The following is a 22,362-nucleotide window of genomic DNA, read 5'->3' as shown; positions in this document are numbered from 1 at the left end:
CCCCCCCCCCCACCAAAAGGGCAAATATCTATCCCAGCAGAGTGCTGCCCCCCTGACATCTCAGATGCTCAGGTAAGAGCCGCCCTCTCCAAAGCAAAAAAACACAGCATCAATGGGACCAGACGGTGTCCCGGGCTGCGTCCTACATGAACTCCAAGAAGAGCTTAACCCAAACATAAAACTACTGTTAAATTTCAGCCTTACCACAGGATATGTACCCAAAGAGTGGCATACAGCAACAGTGGTCCCTCTCCACAAAGGTGGTGCCTCAACGGATCCTGGAAACTATCGCCACATAAGCCTGACTAGCTTGGTCTGCAAAACTATGGAAAGGATCATCATGGACCTCATAAATAAAGATATTGGGGACCTACAGACACTGGATCCTACCCAGTTCGGCTTTGTTAAGGGCAGATCCTGCCTCTTAAACCTGGTCGATTTCTTTGAAACAGTCACCAAGGCCATTGACGAGGGGAAGGTGGTCCACACAGCTTACCTGGACCTCGCAAAAGCCTTTGATACAATACCCCACTTGGGCATTATAGATAAGCTCACCAGCTTAAATATAAACCCCTATGTCACTAGATGGGTTGCAAACTGGCTCAAGGACAGAAATCACATGGTTAGAATTGCTGGAGCCATGTCAGACTCCAAACCAGTTACAAGTGGCGTCCCACAAGGCTCAGTCCTGGGACCTCTCTTGTTCGGTATATATTTCTGGGAGGTACAGGCCAACACGGAAGGACTGTGGCTGACCAAGTTCGCAGATGACTGCAAACTGGGCGCCATAATCGACTCTCCAGCCAACACAAGCATCCTCCAAAAGGGCCTCATAGAAAGACAACTGGTGCCAGAGCCATGGCCTCAAGCTAAACGCCAAAAAGTGTATAGTCATCCCCTTTGGCAAAAACAAAGTGCCCACAAATTACCACATAGGTGGTAATCCATTAAGTACGGAAGAAGTAATTAGGGACCTGGGGACCCAAGTTGATAGCAATCTCTCATTTGACAACCACGTGGCCAAAGTGCTTAGAAAAACATTTTATATAGCCCACCTAATCATGAAGATCAGGGGAGGTCATCGTGCCTCTTTACTCATCCCTCATCAGGTCCATAATTGAGTACAATGCCCCTTTTGAGATGTACCTTACCAGACACCTGCAGCAACTTGAAAGACCCCAAAAGTACCTCACCAAGAGGATCAAAGGGCTCAAACAGATGCCATATGCTGCCCGGTTAAAGAAACTCCAGCTCTACTCAGTGGCATACCACCTGCTCAGAGACGATCTGTGCCTGACATATAAAGCCATGTCCAATCTGGAATTAATGGACATGCTGCACCTCAGAAAATCCAAATCCCATCGAGCTACGCGCTCGAGAGACTTGAACCTCAGCACTGAAATAAATAGGACATGCTGGAGGGACAGATTCATAACCCAGAGGCTCCCTTCACTCTGGAATAAAATCCCAGTCCAGGTTAGGCAGAGACCCTCATTGACTCTCTTCAAGAGGAATCTTGATGAGTGGATGGGGGATCGTAGGTTTACTCCGGGTATCATTTCTGTGTCACTGTTAGACAGAGGCACAGTATACTAACCTTGAAAAAGGGCATAGCAAAATTAATTTAAAATGAGTGGTGAAAGCCAAACACACTCTGGCTAGGCTTATAAATGCCCTAGGGCAGATAGCCTAGTATGAACCTATGAACCTATGAATATACTCCCAAAATCTTACAGCTAACCCTACACTAAACTGTACAAACACCACTAACTATCTACTTACCTTAACCCAAACCCTAACCCTAAGGTCCGTCACTATCGCATACTCACCTCACCCGCACCCTAACCCTAACTCACCTAACCCACCCTAACCCTCACGTCTACACAATCGTACACATACCTCCCTCGCGCCCTAACCCTAACTCACCTAACCCACACCCAATCGCACACTTACCTCAACCTGACCCATAACTTTCCACCACAGTGCTGAAAATAGCGAAACAACAGAAACGGACAACTGAATTCTTTCCCTAGGAAAAATTTTGGTTATCTGTCGTTTCACTATTTTCAGCATTCGCTGACTAGGGGTCGATGTAAGAATATTCGAAAGAATGAATTTTCGGTGTTCTGATATAGACCCAAGGGATACACATGAATGACATTCAAAACATTGAATTCAAACAGTTGAAATATAATTTAACTGATTTTTCATTTGAATGAATCATCATTTAGATGACTACCACAGTTAGGCACAGAAGTGTAGAATACATCACTCTGCACCCACTTAACCTACCTTCTTTGTTTTTCCCTCCTTATTTTCATCCTGTGCTCATGCATAAGTATGGGTTACTACTACATACATATGTTTTTTGTATATTTTTTATTTTTATTTTTATTTTTAGTTTACATTTGTTGACCGGGCTAGTCTGGCTGGATACATGTCCATTTTCAGCAGAGGTCCGAGGAGAAAAGCTCCACTATATACTAATAAATAAAACAGCACATTAAGAGACTAAAATGTAAGTAACTACAGAACTATTCCAGCAATTTAACAGAACAGTAGCAATTTAACAGAAAAAAATACAACGAGGATCCCTAATCCCATACTCTTTACAGTAGCAGGAATTGTAATGAAAAAAATAAACAGACACTAGAGTCTATACAATATTTACAATATTAACAGATATAATAAACATTTTGTGCCAGAGCAAATAGTTTTAAGACACAGACTTGTACAGTAGGAATCAAAATAAAAGGTTTAAATAGAAGGTGAGATAACAGGTTGCAGTGATATATCTAGTGTAAATGAGAAAGTGACATCATAGGAATAGTAATATCCATGTGGATGCCAGGAGAGCTGCAGAGGAGGAGTAGAAATAATGAGAGAGACAAGTAGAAAAGATGGATGTATAGCAACAGGCAAAGGAGGGAACTATAATGGAAGTTGGATGCTGGGGTCAGTCAGGATTTGAGCAAGGGCAAAGCCAGTGAGATTTGAAATAGTTCTTTAATTGTTTCTTAAAAAGTTGTGATGAGACTAAAGTAGTCAGTTCAATGGGAAGTTTATTCCAGTACGAGCCAACAACATTTGTGAACAAGGAGTCACCAGATTTATTGTGCGATTTGAGAGTAGCTACTAGCAGTTTGTTAGCTGAGCGAAGGGAAGTAAGATTCCTGTAAGGAGCAACAAGGTTGTTAAGTATGGGTGTATTAGTACGGTAATAGAGAATTTTATGGGTGATAACTAATTGATGTAGAAGAATAAGATTTTGAAGTTCAAGCCAGCCAAGTTTTTTGAGATTAACACAATGATGGGTACGAAATGGGGAGCCTGTGGCAAACCTGGCAATGCTATGGTAGGATGTGGCTATTTTCTGAATGTTAGATTTTTATAGGTTGATAAAAGATGGAGAGGCATACAATAATGTAGAGATGAGATGAGTTTGGGCTAGAGACACCCTGGTAGTTGCTGAAAGAAAGTGTTTAAGTCTGTAGAGGGCACCTATCTTTTTATTAACAGCTTTGATGGTTAGGTTGATGTGGGAATCAAAGTTTAGTTGATTATCTATTGTAAACCTTAGTAGTTTAGTGGAACAATCAGGTGTTATGATAGTGCCATTGTCAGAGACAATAGAAAAAGAGAGAAGGGCAGACTTTAGGGTTGGAGAAAAAAGTAGTAATTTGTTTTTTTTGGGATTAAGGAGGAGACAGATATGTTGTAACCAGTTTTCTGCTGCTGTAAAGACTTTTTTGGTGGAAGAATGAAGTTCAGCCGGAGATACAGCAGTACAGATGAGTGTTGAATCATCTGCATACTGAATGCATGTGGATGTTGAGAGGGAAGTAGACAGGTTATTTATAAAACTGGAGAAGAGAAGGGGGCCTAAGATGGATCCTTGGGGGAACCCGATGGTGACTGGGAGCTGAGAGGATCTATCTTTCAAATAGGAGTTAAACCAGTGCAATGCCAAAGAGTCAAGAGAAAGAGATTTCAAAGTGTCTAGCAGAAGGTGATGGTTCACCATATCAAAGGCTTTAGAGAGGTCGGGAAATAAAGCAGAGGAGAATAGGTTGTTATTGCGATTTTTGTTGATGGAATCTGTAAAGGAGAGAAGAGCAGTGGAAGTGCTATGGAAAGGTCTAAAACCATATTGGTCTCTAACAACCTTGATTGTAACCAGTGTTTATTTCTGCTATCCTATATGACTGTAATTATTTTCTATTTGTTATTGTAAAGTGTATTGCATTTTATCTTGAATTTTGTATATGTCTGGAGCTTTTTGCCTTGGGCCTCCGGTGAAAAAGGGCTTTTGCCCAGTCGGACTAGCCTGGTTAACAAATGTCAGATAAATAATAAATAAATAAACAAATATGCCTATGCATTCTTCATACAGTTGTTTGCTGTATATACTATGAGTCACAATACTCTTGAGTAAAGTGAATATTTTTTTTAACCATTAGATTTAAATCTGGCATACCTACTAGTACAATCACTCTGGATAATGTAAGACCAACATCAATTGAATACTGAACTCTGTGTACAAATGCATATATTTCTCTCTTTATCTCTGTCTTGATAGCTGTATTTGCCTTTGGTAGTGAGAGTATTGCATTACAACTTTATATTATGGTTATTATACAGCTGTTTGACTTACGTATTTATAAACTAGAAACAACAAAGACTGTTTATAAAATGCTGTACATAATGTCAGTATATGAACTTAAATTTAAACCCAGAATTTCTTGCTGCATTTTGAAATTATTTATCTGTGATTATGGTTTGCACCTGGGTTGTGAGATGAAAGGGTCCGTGGACCAGCCCTCCTACATGGGTAACAAATGAATAACTACAAAATAAATAAAACATTAGGGGTGCTAAAGGCAACATACAAATAAAACCCTACAAATACATTATTTTAAAGTACTGTCACTTATATGATATTTCTGCCAAATGTAATTTGACTAATGCTTCAGTCAGATAAAATTCTATCAGATGTTGTTTTACCCATTTGTATTTGATCTTTGCCATCTGATCAAATGAAATTCTTCCAAGGGATATGAAGCCATTGCAAATATCTACTGGTGGTAAAGTATTTTTTCAGCTATATAGACATAGCATGAATCATAGCCTCAGAATCAGTCAACTTTTTCACCAATTTAAATTTTATTTTTTGCAAATGATGGGGTACTTGAAAATCTAGTCATTGACAATAAACTACATCTTTCTGGAAGGGAGTTTGCATATTTCACTCATAATATGGCTTGACTTCTATTACTAGAGGTGACAAATTTCTCCAGAATGGTTGAACAATTTAGAAGACTATTACTTGTTAAAGAAAAGAGAAGATCCATGTCTTACATTACTTTTCTACAGAGCAAGTCCACTCAGGAATGGTTATGGCCCAACACAGCTACTGACAGGGTACAGGTAATACTACCATCTCAACTCATTTAGTGATGCTGGTTCTTGCACTCCTGAAGGAGGAGTAATTTTTGCCACAGAAAGAAAAATAAGATGGATGCAAAATGCTTTGGCATTAGACATAGGTTAACAAACCAAAAATATTCAAATCTGGGATGGAACTGTGGGTTTAGATCCAAAGGAACACAAGGTACTGTGAGATAAGAGCATCCAACTCCTTATTTGCATGTGGATTATTTTTATTTATTTATTTATTAACCAGGTAAGTGAAATGGTCATAAGTTCATAGTTTCATTGTTTTTTACTAAGCTTATGGATAAGGACACCATTGACAAGTTCAGCCATATCACCTATTACTGATGGGAGATTAACAATATCCACCATTATGGAGATTTTTCACACATATCCCAGATGAATCTTTGAGCAACTGTGCAATTATTCAGATTGTTGCTCTTTTTTTTTTAAGGTTGTTGGGGAAGTACTCTGCTTTATGTATAAGGGCAGCCTATTCCACAAGTGTGTACTGTGTTGAGTTAGGTGTTCATCATGCCATTTGGCGATGCTGATATGGTAGTACAGGATTACATTTCTAGAGTGGGTGTTTACTTTACTATTAATTCAGTTCAGGTGAAGGAGTTTAAAGAGGCAGGCCAGAACCTGCAGCACCATTAGGCACCCTATTCAACCAAAGCCTGAGTACTGGCTTTGTCCCAGCTGAGTCAAAGACAGCCATTGTCCTCCCTTTGCACAAAGGTGAAGAATCCACTGATCCAGGAAATTATAGACCCATCAGCCTAATTAGCCTGATCTGCAAGGCCAAGGAATGGATTATCATGGACCTCATTAACAAGGACATTGGCAACCTCCAAACACTTGAACTTCTTTGAGACAGTCTCCAAAACCATGGACGATGGGAAGATGGTGCACACCACCTACCTTGACCTGGCCAAAGCCTTCAATACTATTCCCCACTCGGGTATAATAGACAAACTCTCTCTACTAGGCATCAATCCATATGTTACCATATGGATAGCAAACTGACTCACTGATAGAGCCCACCTAGTCAAAGTAGGGGAAGCCACTTCAAGCAGTAGGCCCGTAATGAGTGGTGTACCCCAGGGATCAGTCTTGGGGCCTCTGTTGTTTGGAATAAACTTTTCTGAGGTACAGGCCAAAACCATTGGGCTATGGGTGACCATGTTTGCAGATAACTGCAAGCTTGATGCTGTCATCAATTCCCCTAGTGATGTGGACATCCTCCAAAGGGTCTCACCCAAACAAATGACTGGTGGCAGAAACATGGCCTCAAACTGAATGCCAGAAAATCCATCATCATTCCCTTTGGGGAGAGTGACATCCTCACAAATGATCACATTGATAACAAGGTCCTAAGAATGCAATCAATTGTGAGGGACTTGGGCACCCAGGTTGATAGCAAACTGGCTTTTGACCACCATATTGCCTCTGTTGTATGGAAAGCTTTCTACATGATCCACCTCATTCATAACTTCCCTGTATTCTTTCCTTATAAGACCCATTATTGAGTACAATGCCCCTTTCGTCCTGTACATCACAAAGCACATGCAGCATCTGAAGAGACCATAGAGGTTCCTCACCAGGAGAATCCAGGGCCTCAAACATCTCCCCTACACAGATAGGGTAAAATCTCTGTCCCTCTACTCAATTTCATACAGACTCCTCATAGGTGACCTCTGTCTGGCTTACAAAGCAACCTCAGACCCTGCATTGATGGGACTGCTGCACATCTGCAAGTCTAGGTCCACCTGAGTAACCCGTATGTGCAACCTCAATCTGGTCTGTGACATCAATAGGTTTTGTTGGCAGGACAGATTTGTGTCCAAGAGACTCCCCTTCTGTGGAATGGACTCCTTCTTCACGTCAAGCAGAGTACATCATTAACCCTTTTTAAGCACAACCTGGATAACTGGATGGGGAACAGAAAATACACCCCTGGGAGTGCACCTGTGTCCTTTCTGGACAGGGGAATTGGGTGCTGACTTGTTGGAACATGGGATAATGTCTTGACTAGGCTTGTAAGGACCTCAGGGCCAATAGCCTAGTGACTTCCTATGAGCCTATGGTCCTAAGAGTGTTGGGTCATTTATAACATGGGAGGCTAAGCAGATATCACCTCTCAGGAGCCTTTACGATGCTGAGTAGAGGGGAAAGGACTTTTAATCTGCCAGATTTGCTAAGGATACTGAGTGCAGAAATATTTTTTTCATGCAGAGATGTTAGGATCTCTCAAAACGATTTAGGTTCTTAGTGAGATACATGAAAAAGGGGGCATTGTATGCACTGATGGGACTAATAAGAAAGGAATAAAGTAGGAGTACAACTTTTTGGACCTTCAGGAGATACCCTAAGGTTAGCTATGCAAGACAAAATTGTTATAACCAATGCAGGGACATGGTGGTGAAAGAAAAGTCTTTTATCAGCAAAGGTACCCAACTCCATGATGACTGTGTTAGATTTAAGTGGAACATTATCTATATGGTAAGTAAAAGCAATGCTAGTTTTACTAAAAGAAACTGTACTGCATTTCTTGTCATTGAAGGCGAGCCCGTGATTAACACACCAAACATTTGCTTGGTCTAGCCCTTGTTGGTGAATCTGAATGTCAGAACCCAGTTGGAATTTCCCGGTAAACAAAGACAACTAACTAACTAAATAAATGAATAAAAAATAAATCCTGATTCTAGTGAAAAACACAGCAGCAACAGAGAGTGGCCCATACCAGCATCACAACACCAATGCATCAGATCAGACTCAGGGGGGCTTACCTGTTTGCCTGGAGCTCACTCTACCAGTGCCAACATCTCTGAACAAACACATTGTTCCTGCCATTTTGAGAATAAAATATAAAAGAGAGAAAAAAATGAGAAGCTTAATAAATAAAACAAACGGAAAAATTAAACTAAATGTTTAATATATTTGGTGCGGAAAGTCTGACTTTTAAATTTTGCACAAGTTTTGTTTGAAGTTATAAGTTAAAACAGTTTGTCATTTAGCACAGAGGGTTAAGGCTGTGAGCTGTTGTCCATATGGAACAGAGTTTGATCACATTTGTCCTTATTTGCCCAGTGTGTGATCTTGGGCATTTTACTTAACAAGATATTTTTCCTACATCACCCCAGAAAAGGGGCTGTGTGTCCAGTGATCCTACCTGGTTAATAAATTGCTATTATTAAAAAAACACTTAAGTATGTTTAACCCCAGCTGGTTAGGGACAAGTCATTCAGTATGTTGACAGGATAATTTCACAAGGCTTACAGAAGCAAAGGTAACCCAGTCTTTATTCTCACAGAAAGGAAGCTGCTCTGTAAACTAACTGAACCCATGACAATTTCCTACCTTTGAGTAAACAGATAGGAGGTTTTACAGAGAAGGCTGTTGGAAAACAGTGCAAAGTGTGTGGGTGCATAATCATGCAATAAAGCTGTAGATGTTTCTTTTCTTTAGACTCCAATAAAAGATATTTGAGAAAGTCTTCCTTCTGAGAAACCAATTTGTTAAAGCTCTCCAGACACAAGAGAATCTATTTTCAGAGGAATCTTGAAGAAGGAACTCTAAAGATGAAAACAATAACAGTATGCAAAAAATAATAATAATAAATAAATAAACTGGAGTTACAATAAATAACTTGATACAGAAGACACAGTAACACACTTCTTGGGGAGCTATGTTTCTTGCATGTTTCAGAATATTAAAAATAATTTTCAAGATTAACATTTGGTGATGGTGGGGGGGGGGGGGCGGTAAGGCAAGTTCCTAAACTGTTTTCTATGCAATCATACTTGTACTGTATGTATTCGTTTATCTTTGCATTATGTGTTGAATTGTGGCAACATCATGTTACCTCATGACCTATTGTATTATTCTGTACTGTAATGGCATTTATAAAATAACATACTGTTCAGTAGCAGATAGTGATATCTCCACATATACAATTCTGCCTGATCTTAGCACTGTCTCAGTCTTCTTCACATAGTGGCATATTGTTCTTATCTATCCTACTTCATACTTTCAACCTCATTCTTCTGTTTAATCTTTGAGCTGCCTTTCTGGAGAATCTTCAGTGTTTCTCTTACCCTTTCTTAAGTACCATTAAACATTTTTTTGAAAATTTGTTGGACTAGCTGACATTCAATTTAATTCAAAATAGGATGCATCTGTAGTAATTACTTACTGTTGTATGAATGTTCGTCTTTCAACATCTACTGTTCCTGCCCCCCAGCAGGCATCCAGGAGGTACCACTGATCTTCCAGCTGAACTGCATTCCACGTATGGTTGGTCTTCTTATGTTTGTAGCTTTGTCCAAGTTTGTAACCAATTCCTTTTCCATACCCACATACTTCAATGCATGGAATTCCCACCTCTCTGTAATCCAAATTGGATATATGGTTATGAAGCAAGAAGAAGAAAATATATACTTTATTTACAGCACCTTGTTGACATGACAGATGACACTGACCCTGAGGGCCTTTTCACTGGATAATGCAAGCATTTTTAAGTATTAAATTAAAAAGTCTCCTGCTCTTCATTGACAAATACACTTGAGATCTGTACTATCCACGCAGACTAACACAAACTCAGGAAGGTGTGAGTTTGGTTTAATGTTGCAAATAAAGAAAGGTGACTCATACATTTAAAATTAGGCTGCAATTTAAGAATATTATTGTTATTATTATTATTACTATTACTATTGCTACTATAACTAAGCTTTACTGACTGGACTAGTATCCTCTGTTATTAGATTAAAACAGACAACATTTTTACCAGCCAGTAAATGAAAATGCACTATATATATATATATATATATATATATATATATATATATATATATATATATATATGTGTGTGTGTGTGTGTGTGTGTGTGTGTGTGTGTATGCATACATATGTATATATATATATATATATATATATATATATATATATATATATGTGTGTGTGTGTGTGTGTGTATGCATACATATGTATATATATATATATATATATATATATATATATGTGTGTGTGTGTGTGTGTGTGTGTGTGTATGTGTGTGTGTGTGTGTCTCTATATCTGTCTATCTGTATCTATCTATCTAGATAGATAGATAGATAGAAGGACAGATATAGATATACAGACACACACAAACACAAAAATGAAAAAAGAAGTGATCAGACTGATTGAGACTGAGAGCATGGTGCAAAACAATGTTAAAAGAAATAGGGTTACATAATTCCACACAAAGAGTGAGGGCAAAACACTCATTGAAGTGTAAATCCAACTACTTGATAAAAAAATAGAACCCACAACATGCTGAACTTCCCAGCATCACAGAAAACCTACTACTACATGTATAATTATGTGCACTGAGAGAATAGTTCAGTAATTCTACTGTGAAACATTGACAGCAAAACCCAAAGCATCAGAAATGCAGAAAACTGAGACCTGAAACATGAAAGGACAAAAAAGTAAACTATGAAGATTTTTGCAGGGAGAGATTCCTGCACCCCCCCCCCCCCCAGTTTACACATACAAACACCATGGGGTCACATACTGAAAGAAGGAAGACAATTCCCAAAAGAATAGAATCACTGTTGGCATACTTAGAAATCACACTGGCAGTGACTTCATGTGAAAAGAGGTGATCATTGTTGTGTTCCTGAGTGTCTTGCGCTTCAGGTAATTGATGCCTGAGAAATTTCACCTTGGTCATCTATAGATATACCAGTTTCAACAAACAAGTACTGCATAATAATAGTAATCCTTGTTACAGGTTGTCTAGTATGTATAGCTGTGTCTTAAAGAAAAATTACTCTATCATCAGTACAATCTTAAAATATGCCTAAAATCATTTTAAAATGTGTATTTTATACTTTAAAGCATTTGTACTCAGACATACAGTCAGTTGGTGTATAGGCTCATATTGAATACTAGGCTAACTGCTCTGAAGGGCCATTTTAAGCCTAGGCAATAACCTGAGGTTAGAATCAAACCAAATACATTGTACCTGTGAAGTGAAGACCTTAACTATTATGCAAAACCAAATAAAAAAATGAATAAAACAGGGGCTATCAAAACCCATTGTTTCACTGTTAAAGAATTTTTTCCAGGGCTTCACCCCCATACCCAAAGATCCTAAGACCACAATATCTTAGAGAAAAATTAGTTCTCTGAGATGCTTTAAGCTTAATCTTTAAATAAAAAGAAACAAATCATACAATTATGACCATATATTGCAGTGTAGATCACAAATGACCCTCAGTTAAGCCTAGTACCAAAAAAAGACAAAACTTATACTTTCCAACTGATTTAAATGATCAAATAATCTAGAAAACTTTCATGTGATCTAACACCTTCAATACTTGCTATGTCTGCAAGGAAATTGGGAATATTGCTTTTTTTTCAAAAAAGAATACTACCAAATTATTATACTGATATGACTGATACACAATTGTTCATGAAAAAATGCCTGATGTCTTTTGAAAGTTTTGATCATAAATCTAAATTTCTTATATTAGATTCAGAAGACTGTCAGAGTATAGTGTGATGAAAAATGTTTCAGTCTGGCTGAGCTCCATGGTCACTGAATAAATGCTTGTATGTTTATAAATTTCAATTAATTAATTAATTACTAATCCAAGTTTTATTTTTCAGAATGTAAATTATAGAAATGCAAACACTGGTAGAAAAGCAGATGCACATATTTTGCAAAGAAAAAAAAACAGTCCATCAATTAAAGGCCACACTGCAGCAAAAAATACTATAAATCCACAATAACTTAGTATGTCCAACAAAGTTCCAGGCATAAAAATCTCGGACACGAAGTAAAAATAAAACTCTGGTTTATTGTAACAACAGGATAAGTGCTTTCACAATAGTGCTTCTTCAGAGCCTAACAAAAAATAAGCAAACACTCCAGTTATATAAAAAACAATTAACCAATCAAAAACTTTTCCATTAGTGATGTAATGGCCTTGCCTTTAAGGCAGGCTTCAAAGGTATAATGTAAAGAATAGCTATCCATTTCATCTCCCGGCATTCAGTTTTGTTAAACAGATCACCTCCTCTAAGGCCATTACTAACAGTCTCCACTACTGTAAACTTAAAGGAATATAGCAGCACAAATGCCCCAACGGATAAATGAACTACAAACTTAAAGGAATGTCTATCATTATCCTTAACATGACTACTGAAAAACAAAATAGAGAAGAAACCACACAGTAGCACAGAACAAAATGATAAAGCGCTTTTCGTTTATTCCAATAAACAAACTTCTTCAGATCCTTAACATGTTTATAAAGGGCACTTGAGATATTTCTATTCCTAATATCTCCCAAGTGCTGGAGGACTCGTTCTTTATGTTTTTGATTGGTTTTGCCTATGTAGAAAGATGAACAATCTACACAGGTGGCCAAATAAACTAAATTTTCTGATCTATAATTGGCATAAAGATGAAACTCATAAGTCTTAGTTGTAACAGGATGTACAAATAAATTTGTACCAGGCATGAAGTTGCAGGCTCAACAATTCCTACAGGGAAAGGTATCTTCCCTCAACTCTAGTTTAGATTGCTTTCTAAGGGGTCTATAACAAAGTTCTTTTTTAAGTGTAGCATTATTCCTAAAAATAAACCTTGGTACCTCACCCACAATTTCACTAGTCTCATCATCAGTTTTTAAAATAGGCCAGTTACGCCTATCAACATTGCAAGTAGATTGCACATTGCTGCTATACTTATGTGAAAAGCCACATCTTGGCTTATTGGAATTTATCCCAATTTTATGCCGTACCTACCTTTTCAAAAAAGGCTTTCCAACTGTAGATCTCAAAGCTTGTACTTCATGTAATATATTCTCCAATTCCCTTGAATCATAACCCCTTTGCTTGAAATAATCACTCAGTGCTTCAATGGCTGCTTCATAATCATTGTCATTAGTTTGTAGCCTAGACATTCTTAAAAATTAGCTCTTTAAAATATTACCAAAAGTTCTATTGGGATGCATACTATGTCTACTAAGTAAATTATTTTCCTATACTCCTTTAGAAACATAAGGGAGTCGCAGCTTCCATTTCCATTTAGCTTAACAGTTGTATCTAAAAAAATCGATACGCTCATCCGAGCTATGCATGGTAAATCTGAAACATGAGCTGCTGCACATATTTAATTCATTTTTTTTCTTGCATGCGTACCTCTTAATGTTTATCTTCAGAGTTAATTACAAAGCAAAAAACAGAGAAAAGATCCCAAATTAGGGACATTTTTCCAATTTTAGGAGGGAAGGAGTAAAAGTCTGAGAAAAACTTAGGGATGTCTGTCAAAAATCTGGATAGTTGAGAGGTCTGCTTGCAAGCTTTGTGTGTGTGTGTGTGTGTGTGTGTGTGTGTGTGTGTGTGTGTGTGTGTGTGTGTGTGTGTGTGTGTGTGTGTGTGTGTGTGTGTGTGTGTGTGTGTGTGTGTGGATGTGTCTATGTGAGTGTAGAGATTGGGGTTAGTTTCTTTTCCCTTGGCATATTGCATTAGCTTCATGAAAAAGAAAAACTACTGTCTCAGTATTCTTTGCTAAACCTTCCTTCTTTTGTTGTAGTACAATTACATTTGAAGAAGCTGCCTTATGTATCTTATTTTGTTTCCACTTCAAAAAACTTGGGCAACATACACTAGACTTATCATCATCCAATGTTGGCATTTATAAGGAGACAGACATACCTATATGTTGCAAAAAAAGTGACCCATGTGTCCATCCAATCTGCTCACATGACAGTGTTACTGCTGTTTACAATAAATAATCCTTGGGAACATGACTGAAGAATATGTTGTAATACTGTTAAACTGAAATTGCTACACCTAGTGATTACAGTGTCTTACATACAGACAGACAAAAAGCCTAGAAATACCAGGATTTTCAGGCAGAAATGAGGGCAATGTGGAATAAGGATACCTAGACAGTTCCAATAGTAGTAGAAGCAATGGGTCTCATAAAAAAATAATTTAAAGTCATATTTAGATAAGATACCAATACATGTAACACCATGTGAACTGCAGAAGATGTTAATTCTAGGCAAAATGCAGGTACTGCAAAGAACACTTTTGGCTAACACCAAAGAGTGAAACAATACTAATTTCACGAACTTTAATCATACTTCCACATAGGAATGGAGCCCATTCTTACCATGGTACTAGAAACCCAAAAGACTTGGAGAAATTCAGTGTCATATGTATGTATCTTATGATAATGACACTTCAGTCATACTGTCAATTAGGTAGCCTTTAATGTAAGGATTTATGAAATTAAACTAAATGTTGCATACATTTGTTGATAGTCAGCCTTCATTGTCATGTGTAAAGATACTGTTTCCATATGTTTTGATATATAACTGTATTTGCTACACAGACATGCTACAACACATGAGAATATCAATTATGATAATTTGACCACGGTGTAATTATGTCAAATTTTAACGTTAACAGTGTCCAGACGTTTGAGATTTATGTAAGTCCGAATTCCAAAAAAAGTTGTACAAGTGAATATTTTGGAAATATCTTGTAGTCCATTTCACCTACTTGCACATTTCCTGGCAGAGGTTGGAATAGCCAGCACAAACACCCTTTCCGTACTGCAGTACACATTCTGGAGTGTAAATCTTCTCTGAAAGCCCCAAGAAGCCATGAATGTCATACTCTAATAAAAATAAAGAGCAGGAAGTAAACCGAAGGAACGACTGATAAAAAAATTGCAATTATTTAATAAATTACTGTATGTTTGCACTCCACTGTGATTAATATAACAAATAAAAACAAATATGCCTAATCAAACACCAAGTGAGATGTATGTCTCACCATTGCTAAAATCAACTTAAACGTCTTGTCATTTTTGAAGTAAAAGGTTCATCAATGTTAGTTTAATTTGCATTTCACAATCTGGTTGCCATATCATGTTAGCTAGCAATGGCTGATATATTATCAGCTAGCTCTGTGACAGAGAGCTGGGTAACTCCTGGAACAGTTCAGCATTCCTACTGGGATCAGTAGCTATGTTTTCAGGATTATGGTAATATCTGACACTTCCACCTTCCTATACTGGCTAGCTACTGGTTGAACAGAACGACACCTATTCATTCATATGAATAAGCTATCCATAGAGGGAAAAAAAGAGGGTAATTCACTTAGTGAGAGATGCACTTTTACTGTGGCATTTGGGTAGCACTAGAGTAACCCGCTTTCTACTGGTTGAACAATTATGATGGCTACTTTTAGTTTGGGGGCATAGCCACAATGAAAAGATTATGGCATTGCCCCATACTGGATAAGAGAATAGTCATCTCCAGATGTTGAAAAACTTTGTACCAATATTTTGAACAGAATAGGCTGAATGCTTAACTATTTTTCTAAATGTATCCTAGGCTAGTAAATATATCACAGCTATAGGGTCATATAGGTTTAATTGTATGTTGTGCATTAATATGGATTAAATGTTTTTATATCATAAAAAAATTTACATTTTACCATAAGACAGAAATGTTTAAAATACATGTGTAACATAAAGTGAAAACCATGCACACCAAAATAAACACAACACAAATAACATACACAGAAGACTGGCATATACATCTAGTCATGTATGGTTGCTGTGATATGCGATTACACTGGTGCTTACATGCTACAGAAATAGTTATATAGCACAAAACCTATCATGTGTGAGCACGGCAGTATATCTATACTACACTGGTAGACAGTAGTGCATAAGAAACTAATATGATTGTCAAACAGCTATTAGGCCTGCTTGTACGAAGGACTGGAAAACACATCATTATACATTCATTCTTCCTGCAAAAGATCCATTTTTTTTTTCAGAAAATGAAGAAATAAAAGGAGTTAGAACAGGAGGAATAAGTAAACGGAACCAGCTACAAAGGAAAACAAATACTGTCAGAACTGATGACTAAAGATCAAGTTTGCCAAGTAGGAATATATTAACAGCGCAACTGACTCTGTTCCATAATAAATGTGTATTTATGCTTTTTATTAAAGCCAATGTTATACAATAATTGTATAGTTCATTATAATGTAAATAAATCAGATAATTAAAAAGACTTAGGACTTCACATCCACTGTTAAAGTTAAGGTATTAATGAGTATTGGTTTGATACCTTAGTATTGTATTCTATTAACTACAGATTGTTGAGTTGTAAATTATTTTGGTATATAGAGCACTATTTTATGGAGAACAAAGAATATTACTTAACTAAATATTATGCATACTGAGATGAACCTTAGGGGAAATGTGAAAATATAGAACAGATAAAAGTAATGTTATGTGGAGAAAAAAGTTTGTTACACAATATATTGTTAAACCACTGCCTGCCATGGTCAGTTAGAACTGTCCAACCTCGGGGTCCTTTTAGACAGCATTAGACTACTGGGTAGGCCAACAGACATACCCCCGGATTTACTAATCTCCCATGCAGGACTAGCGTAGTCCTACACGGAAGTGGCCGCTTAGGAGCAGGATGGCAGCACGCCATGCATATTAATGAAGGCATGCTGCCCGACCTCCTAGGCATACATGGAGCATGTATGAGTGCAGGGGGCATGTCTAAGAGCAGAGCACTCAGAATACACACGGCCCTGCAAAGTAGAACAGCAGAAAGTAGAAATAAATGACCAAGGCCACTCATGGGTGTCCGCATATCCCCACCAACAGTCCCCCATGCATACAACAGCAACAAGACATAAAGATGAAAAGAAGAAACCCTCGTATTGTTGTCTAAAGCTCCGAGTACAGCTAACCGTAGGTGCGTGAGTGTGCCCATTGCTCAGTCACAGTGAAAGCATCCCAAAAGGCTGAAGAGGATAATAAGGACGATATATGCAATTGAAGCATGTCAGCAATGTGTAGTGGGCAGAGCATTCGCCTAAAGAGCAGGCATTCCCAGTTTGTGTCCCATCGCAGCACAGTCTATTTTACATGGCAAAGCATGATATAAGCAATATTAGTAATGCAAAACCCACTAAATAACATAATTTTTATGAACAGGAGTACTGCAGGAAATGCATATGTGAAGAGTCAGTATCATAATGAATAAGCCAGCAGTAAGCAGGAGTAAGCACAGATAAGCAGTAGTAAGCACATGTAAGCACTAGTAAGCAGGTGCAAGTGTGTTTGCGCGGGGTTAAGCCCTGCCGACACAGATTAAGCAAAGGAGAAGCTAACTGAGTGTAAGACACTGTGACCGGAAGTCAGCAGTGCTTACGTCTGCGCAAACCTACTTACAACCGCTTGAAATTGCCTTAAGCACACCGTATCCAATGGCCGGTGTTCTGCCCAGCAACAAAACAAACAGCTACTGCAAGGCTGGAACCCAGGACCATGCACACCATACACGAAACGATTTACCTCTAAGCCATGCCAGATATTCAGAAATCGTATGTTGTGAAAAACAAAACCCCAACCCAGTCATGCAACAGTACAGAGAATGTATACCTACAGCTAGATGGGCATGTGTATGCAAATATATCACTATCTAAACGAATACAACATACCTATTGATATAGTCACATATATATACATATATATAAATATCCAGAAATATATATATATATATATATATATATATATATATATATATATATATATATATACACACAAATATATGAACAGATATACATGCAAATGCCGACAACTACACATATTATATGTCAACATATATATGTCCACATATACACATCAAGTGACATATATGTACGCAGATATATGTCTCCGTAGGTATATACGGACATAGTTAGAAATATGTAAGCAAATATATATACTCACAGAGGTATACATGGCCAGACATCTGTAGATACTAATGGTAGATGAACAGAAACATATATGTCCACATGCACCATCAATGGGCCTGAAAGGCCCCAAACAATATGCGTCATGTATGAATTTGCATACCCCCCCGCCCAGCCAAATACGTCCACCCTACAATACAGTACCAAGCTCATAGTATTGTACGTCTGTCATTGAACTAGGGAATTAAATTAGCCCTCTGTCATGTTTCACATGTCGACATCACATACCCCTCTCCCCCACCCACTAGGTCGGGCCGAGCAGTACAGGCCCATCCAACCCAGGCCATCCCCGACCCATACATGCATAACCCACAGTTCTGCTTCCTCCCACCCGCAGTACATACGCAGCCACCATCCCTACCCTGGTTACCAGCCTGTAGCTACCACACCACCATACATTGCCCTCCCACCCCCCTCGGGACCCATCCCGTATGATGTCCTGACCCAAGTATCCTAAGTGTGGCACACGCCATAGACCATGCACATAGCCAGGGGTACCTATGTAACCACGGGTGTAGACGAAGGTTGAACACCCAATGTTTGGGTTGTCCCACATGGGACGAATGTATTCCTGGTACTAACAATAGATGTCACGTGTGACTCTGTGTACACTAACGGATTTAGTTGTAGGTATCGCAAAGCATACGTGGCACACAAGGTTGGCCGGTATGCAAATGAAACACAGTATCCAGCAATACCAGTCAACATTACAGGATATGTAGCTAAATATTTAGAGGTGTATGTGTTTGTATAAATACCCATAACTATATAGATACATACCTCCCCCTCTCTGTAGTACAAATATATACATACATAGATCGACATATATATATATATATATATATATATCTATATATATATATATATATATATCTATATATATATATATATATATATAAATACCCACATATAGATAAATACATATGCAGACACCCATACATCCACGTCATTAGATATATATACAGCGATATATATATATATATATATATATATATATATATATATATATATATATATATATATGTGTGTGTGTGTGTGTGTGTGTAGATATACACAGATATATAGCTATGATATGATACAGTACTTAAGAATGACATATGTTCACAGGCCATGCCAATGGAGATGAGGGGCCCAAGCAACAAACATGTAACACGTAGCATGACCCCCCCCCCAGCCAGGCAGGGGAAACATACAAACACACAAACAATGCAAACAATCCACTGCTCCCCAGACCACAGGCAGGATACAACTGGGGGGGGAACACAGTGGACCCAAGAAGTCTAATCTTGGAACAGAGACAGGACTGTCCCTTGCGGGACACCCCAAAAATTGTCTTGTTATAGGAGGAAGCCTATGTGATGACCTATCAAGGTGGGGTGTGTACGTACCCGGACTACAAGGGTGGGAAAGCCTGATGACCCATGGGTCGAGACAACATATGAGATGAGTCCCGTGAAGTGGAGAGTGGGCAGTGTGTAGTGGTGTGTTTAGACCCGACCTGCACCCAGAGTAAGGATGAGTGCTGTAGAGGAGGTGCGGGTGGGGGAACTATGGGTATGTAATTATGGGTCTAGGCATGCAGGTGTTTGCTGGAGTAAGTCTACTCGGAATGCCCCAGGGATATAAGCAATAGTGTTCATTGGGCAGAGCCGCTGCCCAACGAGCAGCCATTCCTGCTATGAGTCCCAATGCAGCACATTCTATTTTACATGGCAAAGTACGGTATAACCAGATGTATTGTTGCAAATCCCACTAAATAAGACCAAAGAACACATGGTTGCAACAACCCACTGTAGGCATGTAAGCCGAATTATGTGGCATCACAAGGTATTATTGTTGCCCCCACCCCCACCCAGGGGTGTGAGTGTCCAAACCTACCTCCAAATGCAGTGTATATACACAGCTATTGCTGGAGAAGGAATGGCCACCTGTGGACCTTCCCGTCAGCCTACCTGCACATCCCTGGACATTCCCCCTACTATCTGCCCCTCTGTGTGCCCCACTAACACCACTTACCTATTGACCCCTGTGTCATTACTACTACTGTTCACAGTCATGGGTAGGTGTCACCCTCTTCCCCAACTATATTGGCAGAATCTGGAACCCCTTACCCACGTGTATTACCTCAGCTGTCCCACACGACACATGTAAATAACACATGAAGGAACACCTCAAGCACACTTGGAGCAGCACATGCTCACCACCTGGCAACCACTAACACTCCATACCCCTATACCAACTAGTGAAACCAACACCTCCTGTCCTGTCCACATACAAATCCCAATATCCTGCATACTTTCCCTATTGCTCCAACACCAATCATACCAACGGCCTACTATACAGTTACAATATCCCCCCCTCTACCAACCTACCTACTCCTTCGCTATTCACTTCTACTCTAACACACAGGTATGGCATAACTAAACCTAACCTGAAGAACAGAGTGTAACCTATCCAGAACCGTTAAACTGCAATCACAGTTCACCTTAAACTGACCTATGTCAACAATCATACCTGACATGTAAACCTGACCTTTGCATGTATAATACCGATGTGTTAATGTGAACTAAGCATGAAGAATGTGGTACGTAGCTATATTAAGTCTGTTACTCTCTATGAATGAATGTGTACACCTCAGTACTACGTGTAATGTGTAGCTGGGGATTACTGTGGAGCTTCACTCCCCAGGCCACTGCTGACAATGGAGAAGCATCCAGTTGGATTGTCTCGGACAACAAATGTAAACTAAATACATGAAGTAGCGCGGGCATATGCTGCAGCAAGCAGGACAATGCTTGTTTGGGCGGTGGTAAGCAATGTCCACACTGGTTAAGTAATGTGGAGGCCAAGCCAGTGTAAGACGCCATAACCAGAGGTCAGCAGATCTGTGCCGATCTGAACCTTGTGCACACCAGAGCATACCTGCCTACACTTCCTCTGCAGTGCCTTAGGCCCTCTGTAGCCAACAGCTCTCATCGTGCCCATTAACAAAGTAATCTGCACTCCCGGATTCCAACCCCCCCCCCTGCACACTATAGTCTAAGTGAGTTACCACTAAGACATGGCAGATACACATTCAGCTGCTGTTATCACAAACATATCACCCAGCACAGTTATTCAACAGTATAGGAAATGTATGTAGGTATGTAGATAAATACCAGCAAACATGTGCACATCGCTGAATCACAGTATTCTGAGCAGTCTATGTGTATCAATGAACTGTGCCTGTCCAAACATACTGTGAGAACAGTAGTTTTGCATAATACTGAAGAGAAGAATGAATAATGGTGCACGCCGTGGGGGCGTGTGGGCATGATTCATGCACAGAATGTCACATCTGGGGCGTTGGTTCCACAGAACTGGGAGATGAGCCTGGCCCCGTGTGTGAGCAAACCTCTGCTTCCCAAACCCCTGGCAGGATGCTACCAGTGGGAGAAACAGTGTAGACCAGCTAAGTCTAATCATGACACAACAACTGGCGGGACGAACCAAAAATTGTGAGTAACATCGATATTTGCACCAGTCTCAGAGTACCATCATGGCAAGGCTCATACATACGTGGACTACACGGATGAAGAGCCTGCTGAATCTTGGGACGAGATAGTATAATGGTGGAGTACCGACACGTGCAGATTGGAAATGTGTGGAGGTGTGGTATGGCTGGGCTAGCAACTGGGGAATGGATGGATGCTGTGTACATGGAGCTCGGGGGCCGGGGAAAGGGAGCATGGGTATGACATTAAGGTAGAAATATGCAAATTAAGCAGAACTGCAATAGTGTAGTGGGCAGAGCATCCGACCAATGAGCAGGCATTCCTGGTATGGGTCCCACTGTAGCACAGTCTATTTTACATGATACAGCATGTTATGAACAATATTTTTGTTGCAAGACCCACGAAATAGCAGAAATATATGAATTGGAGTACCGCAAGATATGCAAATGTGACATATCAGTGCCAGACAGAATAAGGCACTAGTAGGCAGGTTTAAGCACAAATAAGCAGTAGTAAGCATATATCAGCACTAGTAAGCGTGTTTAAGTGCGTTTGCACAGGGGTAAGCATTACCTACACAGAATAAGCAAAGTAGATG

General features: G+C 39.2%; 1 protein-coding gene across 1 annotated transcript in view; it reads right to left on the bottom strand.

Moving 5' to 3' along the window:
- The window catches only part of LOC122795761 (kyphoscoliosis peptidase-like), a 395,881-nt gene that overhangs the window by 165,329 nt on the left and 208,190 nt on the right, over positions 1-22,362 (bottom strand). The window contains exons 4-5 of the mRNA XM_044064081.1: positions 14,998-15,115; positions 9,632-9,823 (exon numbers count right to left, since the gene is read on the bottom strand). Coding sequence (XP_043920016.1) covers positions 9,632-9,823; positions 14,998-15,115 — 310 coding nt within the window. The remainder of the gene's footprint in view (positions 1-9,631; positions 9,824-14,997; positions 15,116-22,362) is intronic.

The sequence above is a fragment of the Protopterus annectens genome, chromosome 2.part2 (assembly GCF_019279795.1).
Source record: "Protopterus annectens isolate FY-2018-M chromosome 2.part2, PAN1.0, whole genome shotgun sequence".
Classification (NCBI taxonomy): domain Eukaryota; kingdom Metazoa; phylum Chordata; order Ceratodontiformes; family Protopteridae; genus Protopterus; species Protopterus annectens.
This window is presented reverse-complemented; position numbering and strand designations above follow the sequence as displayed.